The 19,643-nt window shown below is 40.1% G+C and overlaps 3 protein-coding genes across 7 annotated transcripts in view; 1 reads left to right on the plus strand and 2 right to left on the minus strand.

Annotated features, from left to right (window-relative positions):
• Positions 1–5,346, minus strand: part of pan (pangolin) — a 143,809-nt gene extending 138,463 nt beyond the window's left edge. For all 5 annotated transcript variants that reach the window (XM_066738504.1, XM_066738503.1, XM_066738502.1 and 2 more), the window contains exons 1-2: positions 5,197–5,346; positions 4,974–5,052 (exon numbers count right to left, since the gene is read on the minus strand). In XM_066738504.1, the coding sequence (XP_066594601.1) occupies positions 4,974–5,052; positions 5,197–5,346 (229 nt within the window). The remainder of the gene's footprint in view (positions 1–4,973; positions 5,053–5,196) is intronic.
• A 4,463-nt stretch (positions 5,347–9,809) lies between these two features.
• Positions 9,810–14,664, plus strand: LOC136780256 (cysteine-rich protein 1-like). Its single transcript, XM_066738510.1, has 3 exons — positions 9,810–9,966; positions 13,687–13,836; positions 14,331–14,664. Exons 1-3 carry the CDS (start codon positions 9,927–9,929, stop codon positions 14,372–14,374), a joined length of 234 nt encoding a protein of 77 aa, XP_066594607.1. The 5' UTR covers positions 9,810–9,926; the 3' UTR covers positions 14,375–14,664.
• A 1,163-nt stretch (positions 14,665–15,827) lies between these two features.
• Positions 15,828–19,643, minus strand: part of sv (shaven) — a 93,067-nt gene continuing 89,251 nt past the window's right edge. The window contains exon 11 of the mRNA XM_066737688.1: positions 15,828–19,368. Coding sequence (XP_066593785.1) covers positions 19,124–19,368 — 245 coding nt within the window. The 3' untranslated portion in view covers positions 15,828–19,123. The remainder of the gene's footprint in view (positions 19,369–19,643) is intronic.

Consider the following 19,643-nt stretch of genomic DNA (forward strand, 5'->3'; position numbering starts at 1 on the left):
ATCTCAAAGCGACTTCGTACCTAATATCGTTGCTGAAAGCAACTGGTAAGCTCGTACGCAAGCCATACGCCCCTTGAATTATATATTTGCCTCTTTGTCTTTGCAGCATCGTGCATTCCACGTGCGAATGCAAATCACGCAAAAATGCGATCGAAGGAAAACACAATAATTTTCTCTACATTACAGGTGTAGATTTGATGTTTATCGTTCGAGAAGAGGAGAAGAAAGGAAGAAGGTAGGTGTTGGTCGAATTATATTTTAAAGAGAACGTCTCATTGGCACGTTATGTCGCCTAAGACGGACCGAAAGTTCTTGCATGACATTGCGTGACAAAGTGAATTAAAAGACCCACGTGCTTTGCACGTGTCTCAGGTCAGGGACCGGATCCATAGCCATCTGTCAAAAATTCACCGGCGTAACGCAGCGCGACCTGTTTGCCTTCGCAAATTTTGCGCTTAATCACAGACCGACTCTGTATCAATAACTATATATATATATATATATATATATGTCACAGTCAATGACCTAATCAGCCAACTGAAAAAATCAATGTTTCCGCTAACGGCTTAAATAAAATGGCTCGTTGGATTTTAACCGTTATAACTATATACTTGTGCACATACGTTATTAAATTCAACTTGAATAATGGTACCGAAGTACTCGTACACTTATTAATTGAAAGGGACTGTACGTGAAAAGAGAGAGAGAGAGAGAGAGAGAGAGAGAGACTATCGTGAAACGAGTAGAGGTCGATTGATTTATTTAAGAGAGTGTAAATAAAGATTACGAGAGCAGCAGGACTGTACGTATGTACTATACTTAGTGGTCGAGAAGCGAGAAAGATCGGTCAGGGTGAGAATAATTTCTTTCTTTTTGAGGACGAATGCTAAATAGAGGCAAGCCCCCGAAATCAAACAAATTCTTGGAGCGAGAGAAAAATAGGTGAGGAGCATCTATCTTCCGTGAATGCTCTCTCGCCTTTCTGGGAAAGACGTTTTGGAGAGAAATTTGTTTAAGCATTTATAAAGAAAGGTGCAAGCACCACCGCGGGGTGTAGTTGCCGAACGGCACAAGGGGAATGAGAATGGAAATGGAAATAGGGACGGGATGGCTGAGAAGAAGAAGAAGAAGAAGAAGACGACGACGACGACGACGACGACGACGAGGACCACGGGGACTCCTATACTTGGCCAGTCTCTTCGTCCAATGTAACAAGTCCGGCAGGTAGGCTCGTTAGCGAGCAGGTAGGTAGGTAGGTTGGTAGGTAGGTAGATAGGTAGGTAGGTAGTAGGTAGGCAGGCAGGCCAGGCAGGCATACGGACAGTCTCACGAACAAGCAGCCTGCCAGCCAGAGTCGACCAGCAGTCAGGCTAGCTATATAATACTCACTCTAGCCAGCCAGTGCGTCTGTTTTCTCCTCTACCGGGTGTTTCACGGATAACCCATCTATGTACCATATATAGAAACAACCCCCCCCCCCCCATTCCAACCTGGAAGCTTCCATGACTCGATCAATCCACACTCTCGACTTACCACAATCACCGAAATTATCCAAAAATAACGAGATTTTTCAGGCATTCTCGTAACACCTCATTAATATGTATTTTTCCGAGAAGCATTTTGGCGCTTATAACGTACGAGTTACAAGAAACCGAGGTAATATACATATGTTAATAAGAAGTGGGTTATTTAGTATGCAAATTCATTGGGAGGAGGGAAATTAGCCGTTCCTTTATGAAGACACCCGGTACATGGGAAGCTTGAGCGTAAGAAATGGGTGGGTTAGCAGCGAGAGAAGGCGAAGTAAGAAGAGAAAAGGGAAGAAAAAGAAAGGAGGTCGAAGGAGCGAGGAGGATGGAGTTAGGTGGTGTACGCGAGGAAGGAAGGAAGACGTGGAGAAGAGGTTGATGGTGGGGAGGGGGGGGGGGTAGACGGAGAGAGCGAGAGAGAGAGATGCTGGAAGGAAAGAGGTAGGCAAAAAAGGAGAAGCAGGAGGAGGGGGGGGGCTCGAGACAGGCGTGAACAAGGACGAAGAAAGAGGGTAAGAGTGAGAGTGATAGTGAGAGTGAGAGTGCGAGCGAGAGAAAAGGGGTAGAGAGACGGAGAGAGAAGTTGTTTGAGTACCATGTGCATTGCCGAGTGGATACACACCGCGAGGTAAGGGGGGAAGGTATTCGGGCAAGTTCAGGATGATGCAGCACTAGCCTCTTCTCCGTCTCTACTTCACACTCCCTCGCTCATTCCTTTAAAAATTCCCCATCCCTCTTCCTTCCTCTCTGCAGTTCCTCATTGGCGTAACGCTTCGCAAAAACGTGTCTTTTCCCTTCTCTGCAAAATTCTACAAGCCCACTGCACGATAACGAGACAGACGCGTAGCTTAAAGGAATTCTCTTATGATCCAAAACTATATATTTATCCATGAAACCTGCGATAGAACGAAGAGTCGCAATTGAAATATTCTTGTATATTGTGTAAGAGAATTTCCTGAACGTGTACACTGTTTTTCTTTAGCTGGAATCGATAAGAGAGGTGCGGGTATTAGTGTGCGCACACGTACGTGTGTTCCGAAGAGAATTGGATGTTTTTGGAGTTACGCTACTGGCGGACGAGAGTCCGCGCTGGTTCACGCGTGTTTCTTCAGCAGCATTGGTACAGGGAGCATTGGCGTGGGCCAGTCTCGCGTTCGTCCTTCTCTCTCTCCCCCCTCTTACTGCAGCACCCCACCCCCCCCCCCCTTCCCACTTTATCCCGCTTGTACCCGGTGTGACCAACCTCACGACACTCCTCTCCACGCTGTAGAACCCCCCCCCCCCCTCTCCACCACCTATACACAAACTGCTCTTTCTCTTTCCGCGATCGTTCCCCGAGCTAGCTAACCATAGCCAGACTGCTCGTTTCATCTCGTTTTTCGTCCCTCTTGTCAGGATATAAGCCTGTGGAGCGCCCGAGGCGATCTAGGCGCCCGCTCAGCCACCTACACGCGAACTCGTCAATTACTTCGCACAACGAGACACATCGTTCCCGTCGAACACCGAGATATTGCACCCGAGTGCACTCACGGACACGAGCTGCGAATGCTCGCGAAGCTCATAATGACAAATCAACGCTAACCCGTGACGTATTAGTACCCGATGTAATTGAAAAAATACACGTGAATGAATGCAGTGTGAAAGATTCTTGCCATATCAGTTCTCTGTCTACATTTTTGTATCACTCGGTATCTTTGAAGGAAGTCAAGTTGTTTTTGTGCAATTGTACAAAATGAATTTTTAGTGTAATTTGCTTGGAAAAGAATTTTGTTAACTTGTAAACGCGTAAAATGCAATACAGTTTCTTTTTCGATCAGTAGTGGTTGTTTTTGGATACGTTCGCTGGTAGCTTCTGGATTTTGCGAATATTTTGGTATTTTTAAAAATTGGTTTATAGATAAATAGTAGGTTGGTTCGAGAAACGATTTTAACTGTTTTTTTTTTTTTTTTTTTTCGAGTGTTTGTCCAGATAGATCTCTATACAAGCCGGAAACGTTTCAATGTAAACACACAACGATCCGAGGTACCAGTGCCAAAAATATTTAATTCTAAAAATGGGAGATAACTTGTCACTATACTCTCTTACCACTGAAATCTCGAGAAACAATGAGCTGGCTTGATATTTCACAGTAGCCTGCCGTGAAGGTGTTTTTCATTAGTAACAGTGCCAGCGAAGGACACCATCAGTACGTTTCGAGAAAGCTCGCTATCTGTCAATGACTTCGTTGACAAGTCTTTTTTTGACGTGGATCTAGCGTAAAGTGTCCCGCACCTCGTTAAAGATCCAAATTAATTTTTCCTAACACATGGTAAGAAGCTCTAAGAGTAAAACAATAAAAATGCGAGGGACTTGGAATAATGGTACGTCCCACGGAATCACGAATCATTATTAATCTTCCGACGGTACACTGTGAAAATGGGAAAAAGAGTTTAAGGCAGTAATTGATGCAAGATTAATCCCAGCTCAACCTCCTTTCTTCTCCGAAATACCCTAATTAGCCACTTAAGCGATTACGATGGATCAGAACGTAACGCTTTGCACCCAATTCTTTGAGATAAACACTGCGAATAAGGTTACCGATGGCTATCAACTTAAATTATAGTTAAAAAATAATAATAATAGTTGTACCGTATTGATGTTATGGTGCACGGTTTGAAAGTTGTTAAAACTGAACGATATTAAACAGAGGGTACCCTCTCTCTCTCTCTCTCTCTAAGAAATGAATGAACAAACACTGACACTTTGTCCTTCAAAGACCATAATAATAGTGGGTAGTTTTGAATTGTTTTGATTCTGGATGCACAACGACTTTGGCAGCGATCAAACAAGTAGAATCACCTGAAAACACACACCGGCGCACGTTAAGAGTTCGTTAAAATGTTTTGGCAGCAGCGTGACAGCGGGTACAACGACACGACATCGATTTGTCAACGACAAACCTCGTCAAAGAAAGAAGCAGAGGGATGTGACATTCTTCTGTAATCTGTATTCGTACGTGGCAATGACTTACAATTTGTTTCGAGTCTGTCCGAACGTAAACGTTTGTAATTTTTCTCTCAATAAATTTGCCCCATCCAACGCAAACCACAGAAACAAACTATAAAACGAGCTAATGTGTAACGGATACATTTTGGTATATCTAAAAAAACCTTGTTTGCCTCTTTTATATACTTGCGCCCATTCGCGATGGAGAAGTTTTTTTACGTCTACTCGAGAAGATATTCTATCCACCACAACTTATCTCAGCTATGACTAACCAACGCGGAATGGTAAAAATCTCAACTGAATATGGTGAAAACTTGGAATAGCGCGGCGCACGTACGGTATAAAACTATCTCGACCAGTGCGTTAAAAGTTTGCACGCGAGTGAGCCATGTGCTAAAGAGTCGAAGAGTTGCGAGACGTTAAAAATAGGAAGGTTGTGATATTAAAAGAAGACTTACCAAATACGGGACTGAGGTCGGATCTGGCCGACGCTTTTCCCGACGTCCCGTAGCTCCCACCGGCGAGCGAGCCCTTTTCCTGCAAGACAGATATAGGAAAGTTCAAGGATATGTTTGACAAAGACGAGTGGCGTTTGGTGAAATGCCCACAAGAGCGGTCATTGTAATGCATATGTGTGTACGTAATAAAATAGAGAGCGTAGCATGGGTGAAAAAGACGCACCTCGGATTCCGTGAGATCGATGAGGGAACTCTTCTCCTCGGTGAGGTTTTCGGAGGATCTCTTCTCATCCTCACCTTCATCTTTGAAGACCTTGACCTCGTCCTCGCTGCCGAGATCGTCACCGCCGCCGCTGCTACTCACGTGCGGCATTATTGCTGGACGCGAAGCGGCGGCCACCGTCTTTCTCGCGTCGTTTTTTCCACCAGAAAGAAAAACCTGATGCGTGCTCCTTGTACGTATCGTCGACTCGCGACGATCACTCCACGCTTTATCTATCACTCGAATTAACAATACAGCCAAGTTTCGTTTATTCTTCCCTGTCACTGGAATCGGTGCTGGTTCGTTGTCCGGCGCGGCGGCGGGAAACCGAGTCTCGTCCTCTTATCTCGTAGCACAGAAAGCACAAGTTAAAAACACACCGGCCGTCGGCAACAAATCACGCACAATCTTTCCTCTCTTTCTCCCACCCTTTGTCTCACTTTGCACACAACATCGATATATGTATATATATATATATATATACTATAGCATAATCACACAAAGGTTTCACCGTCACTGTCACCGTCACCGTCACCGTCACTGCGAGTAGCAAGGTTTTATCTAACCTTTTTCTCACTCGCGAACCGAGATACGCGCAAATAGATTTCCGTCGCTGCACCGAGAAACAGCAGACGGGAGGAAATATGACAGGCACAGCAACACCGCACGACGATTCACTAGCCCGACATCGTGATCGTGAAAGCCACGCAGGCCGAACAGTGACGACTCGCTATCCTCATCACACCAAGGTATAATACGAGGAACGAAGAGGGATCCTAGTCACACGCGAGGTGTTAAATTAAAGTGATGAGTGGGAGAGGGGGGAGGCAGGGGGTTGGGATCGATGGTAAATAAGGATAGATGAATGGTGATAGAAGGGGCGAGATAACTAGAATAATGGTGCAGGTTAGTGATTAATTAGCGAGGTGTCCCCCCTTGTCTGGCCAGCCGATTGATAGACAGGCAGGCGGGCAGGCAGGCAGCAGGCAGAGACAGCGTTTTTAGCGACGATAGCGAACGATAGGTTCGCTGGACTGTTTGCCGTGTCCACGAGAAGATGAGCGAGATAAGCGAATGGACGTGGTTGAGGCGGCGGAGGTGGTGTAGGAGAAGGCGGAGGACGAGGAGTCGCTGGCGGTGCTTGAGCGAACGTAGAAGCAGTTGGAGATAAATCGAGAAGAGGCTAGGCTGGAATCGGAGGTGACGGAGGAGGTGGAGGAGGAAGAAGCCGATGAGAACGAACGGAAAGAATTGACAGAGGTAGTAAAGCACGATTGTGGCCGTTCGGAGGTCAAAAAGGTTTGTTCGAGCGGGCGATTGTGCAGTTCCGTGAGCAGCAGGTGTATCTGACGTAGTGTAGGAATGCGCGAAAAAACAGTAAGAGCACGATGAGCACGAGCACCACGACGACGAGGACGATCAAGCTTTTGTTTGTATTGTTGTGGTTGACAGTGCACGCGCCGGGCGGCCATCGTGCCTGTGACAAGGTCCGAGGTGCGTGACTCCGTCTCTCGCTCGCCCCGAATCCGTTGGCTCGATCTATTCTGCCTGGATGCTCGGTCTCGACTGCCAGTGATCTCGAGCTCGGGCGGGCGGCTCTCCCACGCGTCGACCAATCACGGGGCCGGATTCTACCTCGCGACCTCCCCCCTCGACGGGGTGCTTTGCCCCCCTTCTCCCGCAGCCTCACGGCTGCTGCCAGTGCTGCCCAGTCATGGCAGGCTGTCGCCGGTGAAGCCCGACTTGCCACGAATCTCCGCGAACTTCCCGAACTTCTATCAGAAAGTGCGAACTAATGCGAACCGAGCCGACCCGCGCCGAGCCGAGCCGAGCTTGCTCGAACCTAGTCGAACCGTCGAGTCGTTTTTCATTCCCATTCCCGGTTCTCTTCTCCGCCTGCACTCCATTCCATACTTCTCTTTCTCTTCTCGCCCGCTCCTCCGAGTTCCACAACTTTCTTCTCTATTCCTTCTTCAACGATCTTTCTAGATTCTACAGCTTGCTTCGCAAGTTCCCCCAATCTGACTGCACTGCAATTGCAATTGCAATGTACAGTGTATTGTGTTGTGTCTGAAGCATTATAGTGTGTGTTTGCAGCCATCAATAAGACTGAGTCAATGCGATCGGATGACTCTAGAGCCTCGACTCTTCTACTCTCTGTTTTGCCTACATGCCTCTTTGTCGATTCATCAGCTAACCAGTTTTCTTTCCTCGGTTTCTTTCTTTCTTGCTCCTTTCCGCCTACCTTTCACTTTCTTCTCTTTACCTCTCTCTTTATTATCCTTTTATCAATATAAGTGTCCCTTTAACTTTATACAAAGTTTGAATTTAATGGCATTTCTCGATGAAATATTATAGATATAATTAAAGTGAGTATTTGTAAACGTGCAAAATCTGATCAAAGACTATATTAATAAACATGAAGATTATAAAGAATCAGAGATAGCTACTAGTTAAGTATTTTCTTATATTTACAAATAAATAAACATTAAACACTACATTAATCGTTATAATCAATCATTTGAATAAATAAGTATAATGAGTAACGATCTAACTAATGTGTTAATCTTGTTACTTTCAGGAAAAATCATTCCAGATATTTGTAGGACGACAGTTTTAGGTCTTAGCTACTATAGTAGTACCTACTAGGAACTATTTAAATAGTTTATTAGTATTACCATGGTTACATGAACATGTAAACTATTGGATTTCGTCGTCTTTTTATCAGAGTAGTAGCACAGTTACTCTATAGTTCTTTGCATCATTAATCTTTCATGTCTATATCCAATGTAATATTATGTACAAACAAAAAATAATAAAATTTGTATACAAATAATACAGATAAAAGCATTCGTGTATAAACTCCGTGTACTTAAAAAAAATAAGTTTAAATTGGCTCTAAACTCAGCCTTGGGTAAGATCATTTTCTATCTTACTGATTTACCCAGCTCTGTTCTCAGTTCCTGTGCAAAGCCCAGATTTAAGTTTATGCTTAGCTCAGTATACTTATAAGACGAATAATGTACACTGCGAGAAATTGATTCGTGTGTGGTTCAGCTATAGTGTAACTTATCTGCTTTATATGTAGTGTACAGAGTGAAGTTAATCGAATCATACACGAATCAATACTTCCTGTACTGTGCATTTCAATTTTATATTTTGCCATAAGGGCACGGTAAGTGATCGACCAAACAAATGTCTTGAGTTAAAATTATAATCAAATTTAAAATTGGTTCGTTTTATTCATTTAGCTTTGACATTAAAATCGTTTCTTCTTGAGTTGAAGCGATCGACAAAAACCCGATTGTTCATTAAGAAAATTAAAAACTCGCTTTCTGTGTTGCTTGTTCTGACTCGAGTAATTCATTGAACTTGTTACAGGAACGATCACGACTTACTTGCAAACGATATGATATATTAAAAATATTTTAACAAGATTTGAATTTCTTTAGTTAAAACCCTATCTAAACGTATTCTTAATTTTGATTAGACTACTCTGAGAAAACCTTTAATTAAATATTAGGATACAAAATAGACGCTTTTCTTGGTCACTATTGTGATCACAGAAATTTTCCATTTCGTTTATTTTTATAAAATTTCATAATTTTCCAGTAAAACCAATTTAATCCAACAAGACTTTTAATTCTCATTGCAATTCTGGTGAAGCCCGCTGTGCAAAACATATACAGTTCAGTAGCGCCATCTCGAACATTATGGTTAAAACAGAGATTTTAAAAGTTTCTCGGTCGGTAAAACACTATTCTTACTTATCGTTCCTAGATGCGAACACTTCCACAACGAAAAAGTGAATCGTTTAAAATATTATAAGAACCCCTTATTTCGACAATATTTATCGCATGTCTATTAATTTCCATCCATCGAATAAATTCTTTTTTACAAAATATTCATGATTCCATCGAGTTTTCATTTTCTCATACCAAGTGGCGAATCTTAGAATGCTGGAGTGTTACAGCCGTGGACTTTCGTACCGAGCATTGTTGTGCAATGCGCGACTCGTCAAGTGCAAACAGCTCGGGGACAAAACCGCTAAAGTCCATTGGTGTTTGTAAGCCAAATATCTAAAAGATAGAAAGATTTTATTACTCTATACAGTTGACACAGTGCCAACTGATATTATTTCTGATATTGCAAAAAAAAATGTTAAAGTACAATAATTATTTAAAATTGGATATGAGCCCAGGAGATATAACTATAAAGTGTACGTATGCTTTTGTAGGAAGGAACGAACGCGCATTCCAAAGCGTAGCCATCCAGCGCAATTTGCATATACGCAGCCGGCAAATGAGAACTTGCATAATGATCCCGGCGAATTATGCACGCAGTTTTTGTACTCGTCAGGTGTAATCAATCATCGTAATAAATTCCAAAATATTACTATAGATAAGGTGTAATTCTTACACAGGTGTACACTAGAACGCTGCATGAAATTTGGGTATATTTTGGTAGAGAGCACGTACTATTAATAAAGAAAGCGCGCGTTTTGATTGTGTTGCACGAACACACAGTAAAATCAACTGAAGAGTATTGCGTTACCTTGTTGGACGCTGACTAAGAAGTGAGAACCGAGAGCTGAACTCACTCAGCTCAGGGCCAGTTTGCGCTTGACCACGCTGCAGAGAACATCTTCCGTTGAGTGTGGTGATCCGTTGGAAGTTACTTGTCGATCCAAAATGCCCAACTGCCCCAAGTGTGATAAGCCCGTATATTTTGGTAAGCCTCCACTTATCTCATTGAATTCTTAAGTGAGTCGTGCTACAATAATTCTTGGAATAATGTAAGAAACACGTTATCGGAAATGTAACGTCTTCTTCAAAAATCCAACAGTTTTATATTTCTCATCGATCAATGAAAATTTCAAGTTTTTCTCTCCTAAATTATAACCTCGATTTAGAAGGAAATAAACGAATACTCGCTTATCAACATATTCCACTGAATCGAGACGGTCAAAACGATTATATCACATCATTTAACAAAATAGACAAACCGAGTATGACGTCAGAAATGATGTCACCCCCGCACTCGTCCTCGCGATCTACCTTCACGAGAGTTATATGTCAGCACGGTTCCAGCGAGTATTATGATACGATTCCACGACTCTCGTCGAGTGTTTGCGAAAACAGAAATATTGCCTTTCAAAGTGACGAGCAGCCGATGTCTACAATTTGCGGATTGTTGTGCTTACAATGCTATACTGCACAATTTAACGATTATTTGTATAAACAAAGGCTTGTTTAGGGGAGGATCGAGCGAATCATGGTTATTATTGTGAATTGTCCTATCATTGCTCATGTATATATATATTTATATATATATATATATAGCATTAAAGCGGTTGAAGAACAGATGGCACGAGAAATTGCAAAGATAGCGTAGAGCGAAGATATAGGTCAGAATTTAGAGAACACAACAGGAATTGACCTTAAAAGTCTTTTTTACGACTTTTACAGCTACTTTACGAGCCGGAAAGGTATTAAGATAAGCTTATCAATGGAGCAACCGATTTTGCACTTTACGTTTGTAACATCTTACCTTAACTTTACGCGAAACGACAGATAAAGCCGTATGAATAAATGTACGATTGATAGTACTCTGGCCTCTAGCGCATATGCTTCTCGCGTCCAACGAATGCTTTTAATTGCTAGCTTCCTGTTTTGAGCACCCTTTTAGTCGGACGCTAAAGATCTATTAGCATTGAGAGAGAGAGAGAGAGAGAGAGAGAGAGAGAGAGAGGTTTTCAAGTTGCGAGAAGTCGTTTTTTCGTCCCTTCTTTCATTATATAGACTTTAAAATACTAATGGCAAATGCTACGAAGAAAGATTTCAACTGAAGGAAGAATGATCCAACTGCTGTTAAAACTAAATTTCCACGATGAGGAAAATGTTTTCTAAATATTTTTGCGAAATCAGTGACCATAAAATTACTAAACTTATTTTACCAATGCAAACATTAAATAGCATATTGTGGCATTGGGTAGATGTAATCAGCTACGGAAACATTCCAACCGATAAAACTTTATAGTTATAACTATACGGGCTACGATTAAAAATGCTGCCAATAAGAAATAAAAGCTCAATTTATACTTACACGAGTTAGATGAATTTCATTGCAATTATATATATATATTTCGAAGATGTTGAATAACTGGCAGCATTGTGTGCCACGCGTTATCGGGTCTTATTATCGAGGGAGCAGAGAAGGAAGAAAACATTTATTATATTTTCAAGAGCCCGTTGAGCCAAGTTCTCGGAATTCTTTCAGAACGCGTACATATCGAACGTATTTTTTCCAAGCGGTTAATAGATTCCGCCGTATATATTCAGTTTTATAGCAAAATATGCTTCGACCGATAAAGAAAATGGAAACAAGTGGATTTTTTTTAAAACAACAACAACACGAGAGGAGGAATAATAAAGTATTCGGTCGCGCGAGAGTAAGGGCCAAGGATATACATATAGCGGAGGTGTATCGGGTGGATGGGATGGTAATAAGAAGAAGAGAGATGAAACAGGTTTACAAAAGAATGGACTTGCTCGTTGTTGCTGGGATTCTTCTCACTCTCCATCTTCCTCTCTCGCCTCCATCCATCCCAATCCCAGTAGCCCAGTGCTACAAAAGCACTGGTGTTGAAAGTATGAATGCGTAAGGCAATGGAGAAAGGGTTTGCCTCGCACACAGATACAAACACAAGCAGTGGGATTTTCAAGCGGCACAAGCCAGGCGCAGGCAAGGCTAAAATCTGCGGGCGGGTAGGACCCGCGGGGTTTCGTGCTACCAACCACCACCACAAGAATTTCAAATCTGAAAGGTGCGCGCAACGCGTGTATGTGGCTGTGCGAGCAGCGAGGGTGGAGGATGGTTTGCCGAGAAAATAGAAAAACAAAAAAAGGGAACGCGGGAAGAGAAGAATACGAGCAGCGGTAGTCGACGATTGTTCGTTACCAGAGTACATGCAACGATCCGTGCACAACGTACGCGCGCTACCTATTCGCCTTTTCGCCTCAACCATTGAACAACGCCACTGCCATGCCGTACCCCGACGACCGTACACTCGCTTCTTCGCCGCTGCATAATTAGGAATTAATTAACTAATGGCCCTTTTATGAATATCCTTCTTTTTATTTATAACTCCCCACTTGGACTCTTCCATTTTCACAATCCTTCGTTCTTCTTCCAGTCCCTTAACACACCTTATCCCTCTCTCGTCGTGCCTTTCAGCCCTTTCATTATAAAAGCGCAACGAATATTGTGCAGCGAATATCGTACATGTATATATATATATATATATATATATATATAATGTTTATTAGAAATTGTGCGTGGCCTTGAATTACGAAGAAAGAGGAAAAGATTTATTTGTTTTGCAGAGTTTCCTTCTACCGGAGCTTCAAATCAGCTTACGAAGAATGACGAGCTTTCTCATAATCGCCTTACGCGTGCAAGGTCTGCATACAAATCTACCACGCTTCTAAGCTTTTGTGTGTGTTATTTTTCGCAGCCAATAGGTTTCAAGAGAGCGCTGGGCATTTCAATTATACTATATTGACAGGTCGGCCAATCTGTTTATAACGACCATTGTTGAGCGAGTCGGAAGCGTCGATAAAGAAAGAAAATGGTTAGAGATATTTCTACCAGTGTTTTCCGTCCTCCGCTTTCATGCGCATTGAAAATAAATATCCATGTAGGAGATGTAATGCGAGAGTGGAGAGAAGCGAAATATAAAACATTTTAGAGAAATATGTACGCTAGTAGATTCGCTCGTAAGTGAGATGAGAATAATTTTGAAAGCTTTCCATGATTTTTCTTTGAAAAGCTCAAACTCGTATGAACGAAGAATGTTTCTGGGCCCAGAGGGTATTTTACGTTCACACCTACGTAATGAATGAAAGTTGCTGATCGACTCCCCGGGGTACGTTCCATTGAATTTTATAATTACGAAATTGCTAATGGAAGACTGCTTTTAGTGCATCGCCTTCGTGAGTCCTAAAGCGTGCTAGTCGCTAGGGGCCGTGACAGTTTCATACTCAGCCTGTCAGATAAGCAAAAAATACATTTTTTTTAATAGCTGACTGTCATTGGTTTGATGAAGTTTCCTCATAGGTGTGAATTAAAAGATTCTGTTCTTTCTTTCTCATCTATACTGAAACAAGTAGTTTAAGTCTTTTTGATTAATGAGATATGCTGAATATCATGGTTGTTTCGATCACACGCGTTTAATAAATCTTTTAAATAACTCGCAGGTAGAAATTATACTTACTGTTAATACTCTCTCGATGTTAACCACATCGACATTTCGTGTAATGGCTTCCTCCTGGGAAACATTCTTTTGTAAGGCTTGTTTGATAAGGATTAAGGCCGATCGATCTTTAATTGTAACATTGATTTTGTTCAATGAAATTTTAAATTTATATTAAAGTTTGTTGCTATTTTCAGCGGAGAGAAAAACTTCTCTAGGGAAAGATTGGCACGGGGCGTGTCTTCGTTGTGAACAATGTAACAAAACTTTGACGCCTGGTAGCCATGCAGAACACGAAAGCAAACCTTTCTGTAACCCTTGTTACTCCAAACTATTTGGCCCTAAAGGTATTTGTGCTAAAATAATTTAAATTTTATTTAAAATTTAATTTTAAATGTATAATGATGAATATGTTAGCTTTATAATATTAATTGTAATAATTTTCTGAAACACGAACTGTGGTTCCTTCGAATTACATGTACAGATTTAGTTAAGGACCCACATCTGGTAAATCGTATGGAATACTGTAATATCGACTAAGTAAAATATAAAGAATCATCAAATAACTATACAAATTGTTTTAAATAAAATATTTAAAGCTTTCGATAAATGATTAATTTCCATATAAAGATGAATAGAAATTTTATTCGATTACGTTGCTACAATAAAAATCACTATTTTTTCACAATAAAAGTGATTTTTGATTATATAGAAATTATAATTTGAGCACATGGCTGTTCAATTTACACAAATTATTAATTAATAGCATAGTTTTCTATTTATTTAATCGCTACTTGATTTTGAAGTACAACGTATAAATTTTGTTAAAATTTTTGTTCAGGTTTTGGAAGAGGTGGAGCAGAAAGCTATGTCTACAACAAATAAGCACTCCTAAAATGGTTATATTAAAAAAAAAAAAGATAAATTTGACATTGTTAATAAAACATAGCTTCCCAGTCTTTAGGATTCCAGTAGTGTACTTGGGTAAAGGACATCTCATTTCTTCATAGTATTATTGATTATAAGACTATTATCATTCCAAGATATTTTTCTACATTACCATGAAATTCCATAATATAATATGTTTCGTAATATTATATAATGCTTATTATAATAAAGTAAATATACATTTTCTACAAATTGTTGAAAAGAAATAAAATATTAATAAAAACAGACGAACTTAATTTTTATTTAGCATTGGAGTTCAAACAGTCAAAATCAATATTATCGACACACGGTATAATATTGCATGTCGGTAAGTATACTCTTTTGGTATAATATGAAAAGGAGAGGTGAAGGTACTTTACCAGGGATTTAAATACGATGGGTATGAAAAATGACCTAAGGATAAAACGTCTAATGCGAAAGTGACCGAAAAGCGATAACTTCAATCTAACGTGCGATGTTATAACCAGATTTACGAGGAGACAAGCATTACCATAGAAATCATCGCTACTCTATGGGTAATCAGGCGTATAAAGAAAGAAATACATACTTAGTAATTTATGTATAGCTTTGTAATGTTGTGTTTCTATTCAAAAAAGAAAAAAAAAACAATAAATTCTTATTAACAAACTTATTAAATTATTAATACTTTTATAGATATGGCTAATATTCGAGTGTTTACTATTCTTTAGAAGGCAAAAGTATTCTTTATTAAATATTCCACCAATCATTCTTTATAATTAGTAATCCTTTAGAAAATGGTGAAGGGATAGGTTTAATAAATTTATGAATTGACTTTGCATGAATTTTATAATAATATCCACATTGCTACATTTACAGTTTACCGATATTTAGCAAATATTCCAGTTAGCTTTATCATTATTTTAAGTTCACTAAACACTATCTGTTGTTCAGAAACATAATTTTTTTTTTTAATAACCATAATGGATTTTTAAGACCTTTAAGCAGAAGTATGTGAACAGCACAATCTAAATTTTAGGAATATCAAGTTAAATAAAATATTTACATATTTTTAAATAAAAATTTTCTTATTAAATATAAATAATACCAAAAATGTAAGAAAAATGTGATCGGGTAAACGACAAATTTAATGAAACTCATCGTCACATTTACTTGTGCAGATTTCGTATTTTCTCAAACAGTGGATTTCTTTTCCTATAAACAGAAGCAAATCTTGTTTCGCTTTCGAACGTAATTTCAATCGGAATATAAATTTTTTAAGTTTAGAATGGGTTATTAATTATACAATAATAATATTTTTCGAAATTAAAATTTATTAAAAAGTATCCATGCACCATACATCGCTTTAGATCTTTGAGGGTTTCGTATTTCAGTAAAAATCTAGAATCGTTCATATAAACCTCATATTTATTTAAAAAGGATGTACAGAGTTTTGTTTGCAAAGTATTAACAGCGAGACTCGGCAAGAGCGGCGCGCGTTACAAGTATATCACACGAAATGAAAATGTAATGTAATGTAAAAATCATGAGAATAATTTTCCGTTAATGTTTACGCCTGCGCAGCATTCTGGCCGAAATCTCAGACTGACAAATTCACCATTCATGCAGTAACGTATTTTTTACTCTCTCTCTCTCTCTCTCTCTCTCACGCACACTCTCTCGCGCCCCTTTCTCTCTCGTTCTCACCCCTCGAATGCTGCGCTTAAAATGTATCACTTTCAATGCTAATGTTTAATCAATCGCTGTAGTAAATCATTATTTATCTCTCGAAACCGCTTTCATCCTACGGATGCTAAAAGTTACTGTGAAATTGCTCTCTCAACGGATTCTTTGGCAAAACTTATTACACATAGGTCGTCGTTACGATTAATAAATAATAAAGGCATTAAATAATAATATAATAATGATCAAGATAGTAATATAATAATAATATAATATTATATAATATAATAATAATAATAATATAATATTATATATAATAATAATGATAGTAATAAAAATAATAATAGTGATAATAATGGAAATAGCGGTAATAGTATATAGAATAATAATCAATAATCATCGTCGTTATAATAATGGTAATAGAATAACAATGTAGAGTACGCAATTAGTTAATGTTACAATTGCAAAGTGTTTGTAATGAACGCCAGATGTATTAGTTTCGATAAAAAAGAGAAGGAGAAATTAAATGATTTTATATATATAGGAGAGCTCATTGTTTCTTCACAAGTCTATCAATCGTTCTATCGATGAGCATTACGAACATCCCCAGTATTCTCGTCAATTACATTTCCTACGATACTAGGGATTTTCGGAAATTCCATTGATAGACTCATGAGATGAATTATTTTCTTTTTCAGTGACAAAATTTAACAACAAAAGAGCTTTGCAGCATTAACTTTCAAACCCATGTAAAAAATTTTCTTTGTAACTTTTAATTGTCGCGCTTCTATTGTTTTTTTTTTTGACAGAATTCGCAAATCTATCCTTCGCAAAATGTAATTTGACGTTTTCATCGAGAAGGGAGTTCAGAAGTGTCGATTGTTCAGAGAATAGAGAAAAAGGGTGATTGAACGTATATGAAGAAGCACAAAGAGGAGTAATGAGATTGTGAGTTTCTTTGATTAAAAACAATGATTCGGTGAGAAAAACTTAGTCAACAAGAAGTTTATAAATCAGTCAGTGAGATGAAAAAAGTTGAAACTTTTGTTAAAATTGATCGTTGATTAAAGAGTCGAGAGTTTATCTAATTAAAACAATAACGAGAAGAGGACGATAAAATTGTAAGAAAAAAGAAGCATATCAGAGACGAATTGGAAAATGTAACCTTTTAAACGGCACAGTACCTAATTTATTTTCATTGTTCCTTTAAAGCAATTTATCTGGTATGTGCATCGCCGACACGCGTACAATACAAATGATCTATTTGAATTAGCGAAAGGAATTATCGGTCCTTATACACGAATAGAAAGGGACAGAAAATTTCGTAAACATTGGTCTAATTTGACGGACGATCAATATCTGCGTGAACTCGCATAGAAAAAATGTGTCGATCCAGCGCGGGACGCTGGAGAATGAAGGAAAGGTACGTTTAAAGGTGAAAATTCGCTTGATAATAAGTGCCGTTAAATTCTGTCTCTGCCATAACAGCTACATACTCATTCGATAATCCGTCTGTGTGGTCTTTGGTTTTCTACAAAAAATATATATAATATCCTTAACAGTAATGATCGTTATGTCGATTCGTGATTCAAAGGTCTCAGTAAACTTATCGATTAAGTCTATTATGCATTTACGTGTGACAGTGGGGACGATCGTGCCTACAGAGGAAAGGATAGTAGTGCCGAAGGGCAGCTTGACTTTGTTCCATGCTACTGCATGTTGTTTATGTTCATTTCTATATATATTTACATTCCCGCGCGTGCCAGAGGGATCAACGCGTCGATCGATCCGCGTGTGCGGCTGACGCGCGCGTACAATTCACAATTCACAATACACAATGTATGTACACCCGTGTACAATCGATGTATACTTATAATAAAGTAATTCAGGTGTCTGTCCCTCATCTTGATAAGATTATCATCGCTTAACCCCTATATAATTATTAAACCACCGAGAAGCTAAGCTCTTGCCTCTTCGAGATTAATAAAGTCATTATAATTTCAGGACACCTTGCGCGTTTCTATAGTATATGTATAATACACACAGGATGAAAGGAGATCCGAACGGAAGTCGTTATAGTCGTAAGTCGTAAGACGCATGCATCACGCACAGACATTTTTCAAACATCTGCGGCGAACGTATTCCTATATGCGTACAGCGCTTATCCCACACACTTTTACTATAGTTAGTAGTAGCAATACTCAGAAAACCTTGACAAGATGCGTACGATGAATTTGCCTAGGCGTGTGCTCTCTTTCGATACCGCGCTTCGTACTCTATATAACAATTCATTAAACTAACCGAGGAGGACGCTCTCTTTAAATTAACCTACCTATAGGAAGGATTCCACGCTTCGTGGACAATTATACAGAGGAGTTACTGTTTAGTCGGTACACAACTGTTTGAGCGTAATCTAAATAACTTGGATGCGGCCGGACTCTTATTATTATAGCTCCATTGCACGGCCGTTCAATTTGGCCAATCGTGTGCGCGCGTTTCGTAGCTTTTTATGCGTGTGTCGTCGTATGCTTGTCTGCGTGTATTTGCGCTGTGGTGGATGAAGGTAAACAAAGTATACGTCTTCTACAAGATCGAGTATTATCGTGTCTCACGACGCAACGGCTATACGCGGAAATAAATAAATTGCAGCCTCTTTGGATTGGATAAAACGCGAGCGCGACGTTTACTCGAGAGAAACGATGGAGAGGTTAGGAAAGACTGGAGGAGGGGGGATGGATGAGGCGTAGATGACAAGAGAGCGAAAGTTGGGAATGGGGAGCCGGAACACGCGCTCGAACACGTCGAACATCCATCGCTCTTCGACAGTCCCTAAATATACCGGATGAAAGTTGAGAGTGGTCCGGAGCGCGTTCGTCCACGCTTCGCCGTTGGAGCGGTCGGAGGAGGACGTTGCGAAGACGTAAGTGGAATTTAAGAGTCTCGTCGTGTTCCCGCACTAGAATTTCAAAACGGTTTCTCCTGATATGGCGTCCACTCGCTGATGGACGATGAACGAAGCGTGAGCCGGTGCCGAGGTGGCAGTCCTCAGGCTAGGTAGAGGTCCGTCGGTGTGGAGTTGTGGTCGGGCTTGGTGCAGGCACTTCCGGTCGGAGATGCCGCACTAGCGCCGCTGCTCGCTCTGGTAGCAGCCAGTGGCGAACGGCTCGCAACGTCCGCGCTGCTCTCGGGACCTCCGCCACCACCGTTAATATTGCATCCGACACCACCCTGCTGAGAGCCGTTGTGGGAAGACGCCAGCGTGTCCCCATTGCAATAGTAGTACGTCGAATCTAATACAAGCAAACGGTATACCATCAGTCTCATCCGTGTCTTATCAAACCTTCCTAGCTCTGCAGTGTGCTTTCGCGTGGTCGAACAAAAATCCCTGCATTATGAATGAATCTATATATATATGAGCGAGAAAAAAAATGTCTGGCAAAATTCAATTGTTTCGAGTAAAAATCCCAGTGTGGCCGCGACTGTGTTTACTCCTATGCTATACACATGCATGTGTATGTATGTAGTATGCTACTTAGCGGTTGCAATATACAAATGAGATGTGTAG

Source organism: Prorops nasuta, unplaced genomic scaffold (genome assembly GCF_024137725.1).
Source record: "Prorops nasuta isolate Cenicafe-Biocafe unplaced genomic scaffold, Cenicafe_Pnas_1.2 PNAS00018, whole genome shotgun sequence".
Taxonomy (NCBI): Eukaryota; Metazoa; Arthropoda; class Insecta; order Hymenoptera; family Bethylidae; genus Prorops; species Prorops nasuta.

Bases quoted from the DNA above. Each gene is read 5' to 3' on its own strand.
- LOC136780256 (XM_066738510.1), top strand. From the start codon at position 9,927: ATGCCCAACTGCCCCAAGTGTGATAAGCCCGTATATTTTG. The intron at 9,967-13,686 runs GTAAGCCTCCAC...TGCTATTTTCAG, and splicing joins TGATAAGCCCGTATATTTTG to CGGAGAGAAAAACTTCTCTA. The intron at 13,837-14,330 runs GTATTTGTGCTA...ATTTTTGTTCAG, and splicing joins CAAACTATTTGGCCCTAAAG to GTTTTGGAAGAGGTGGAGCA.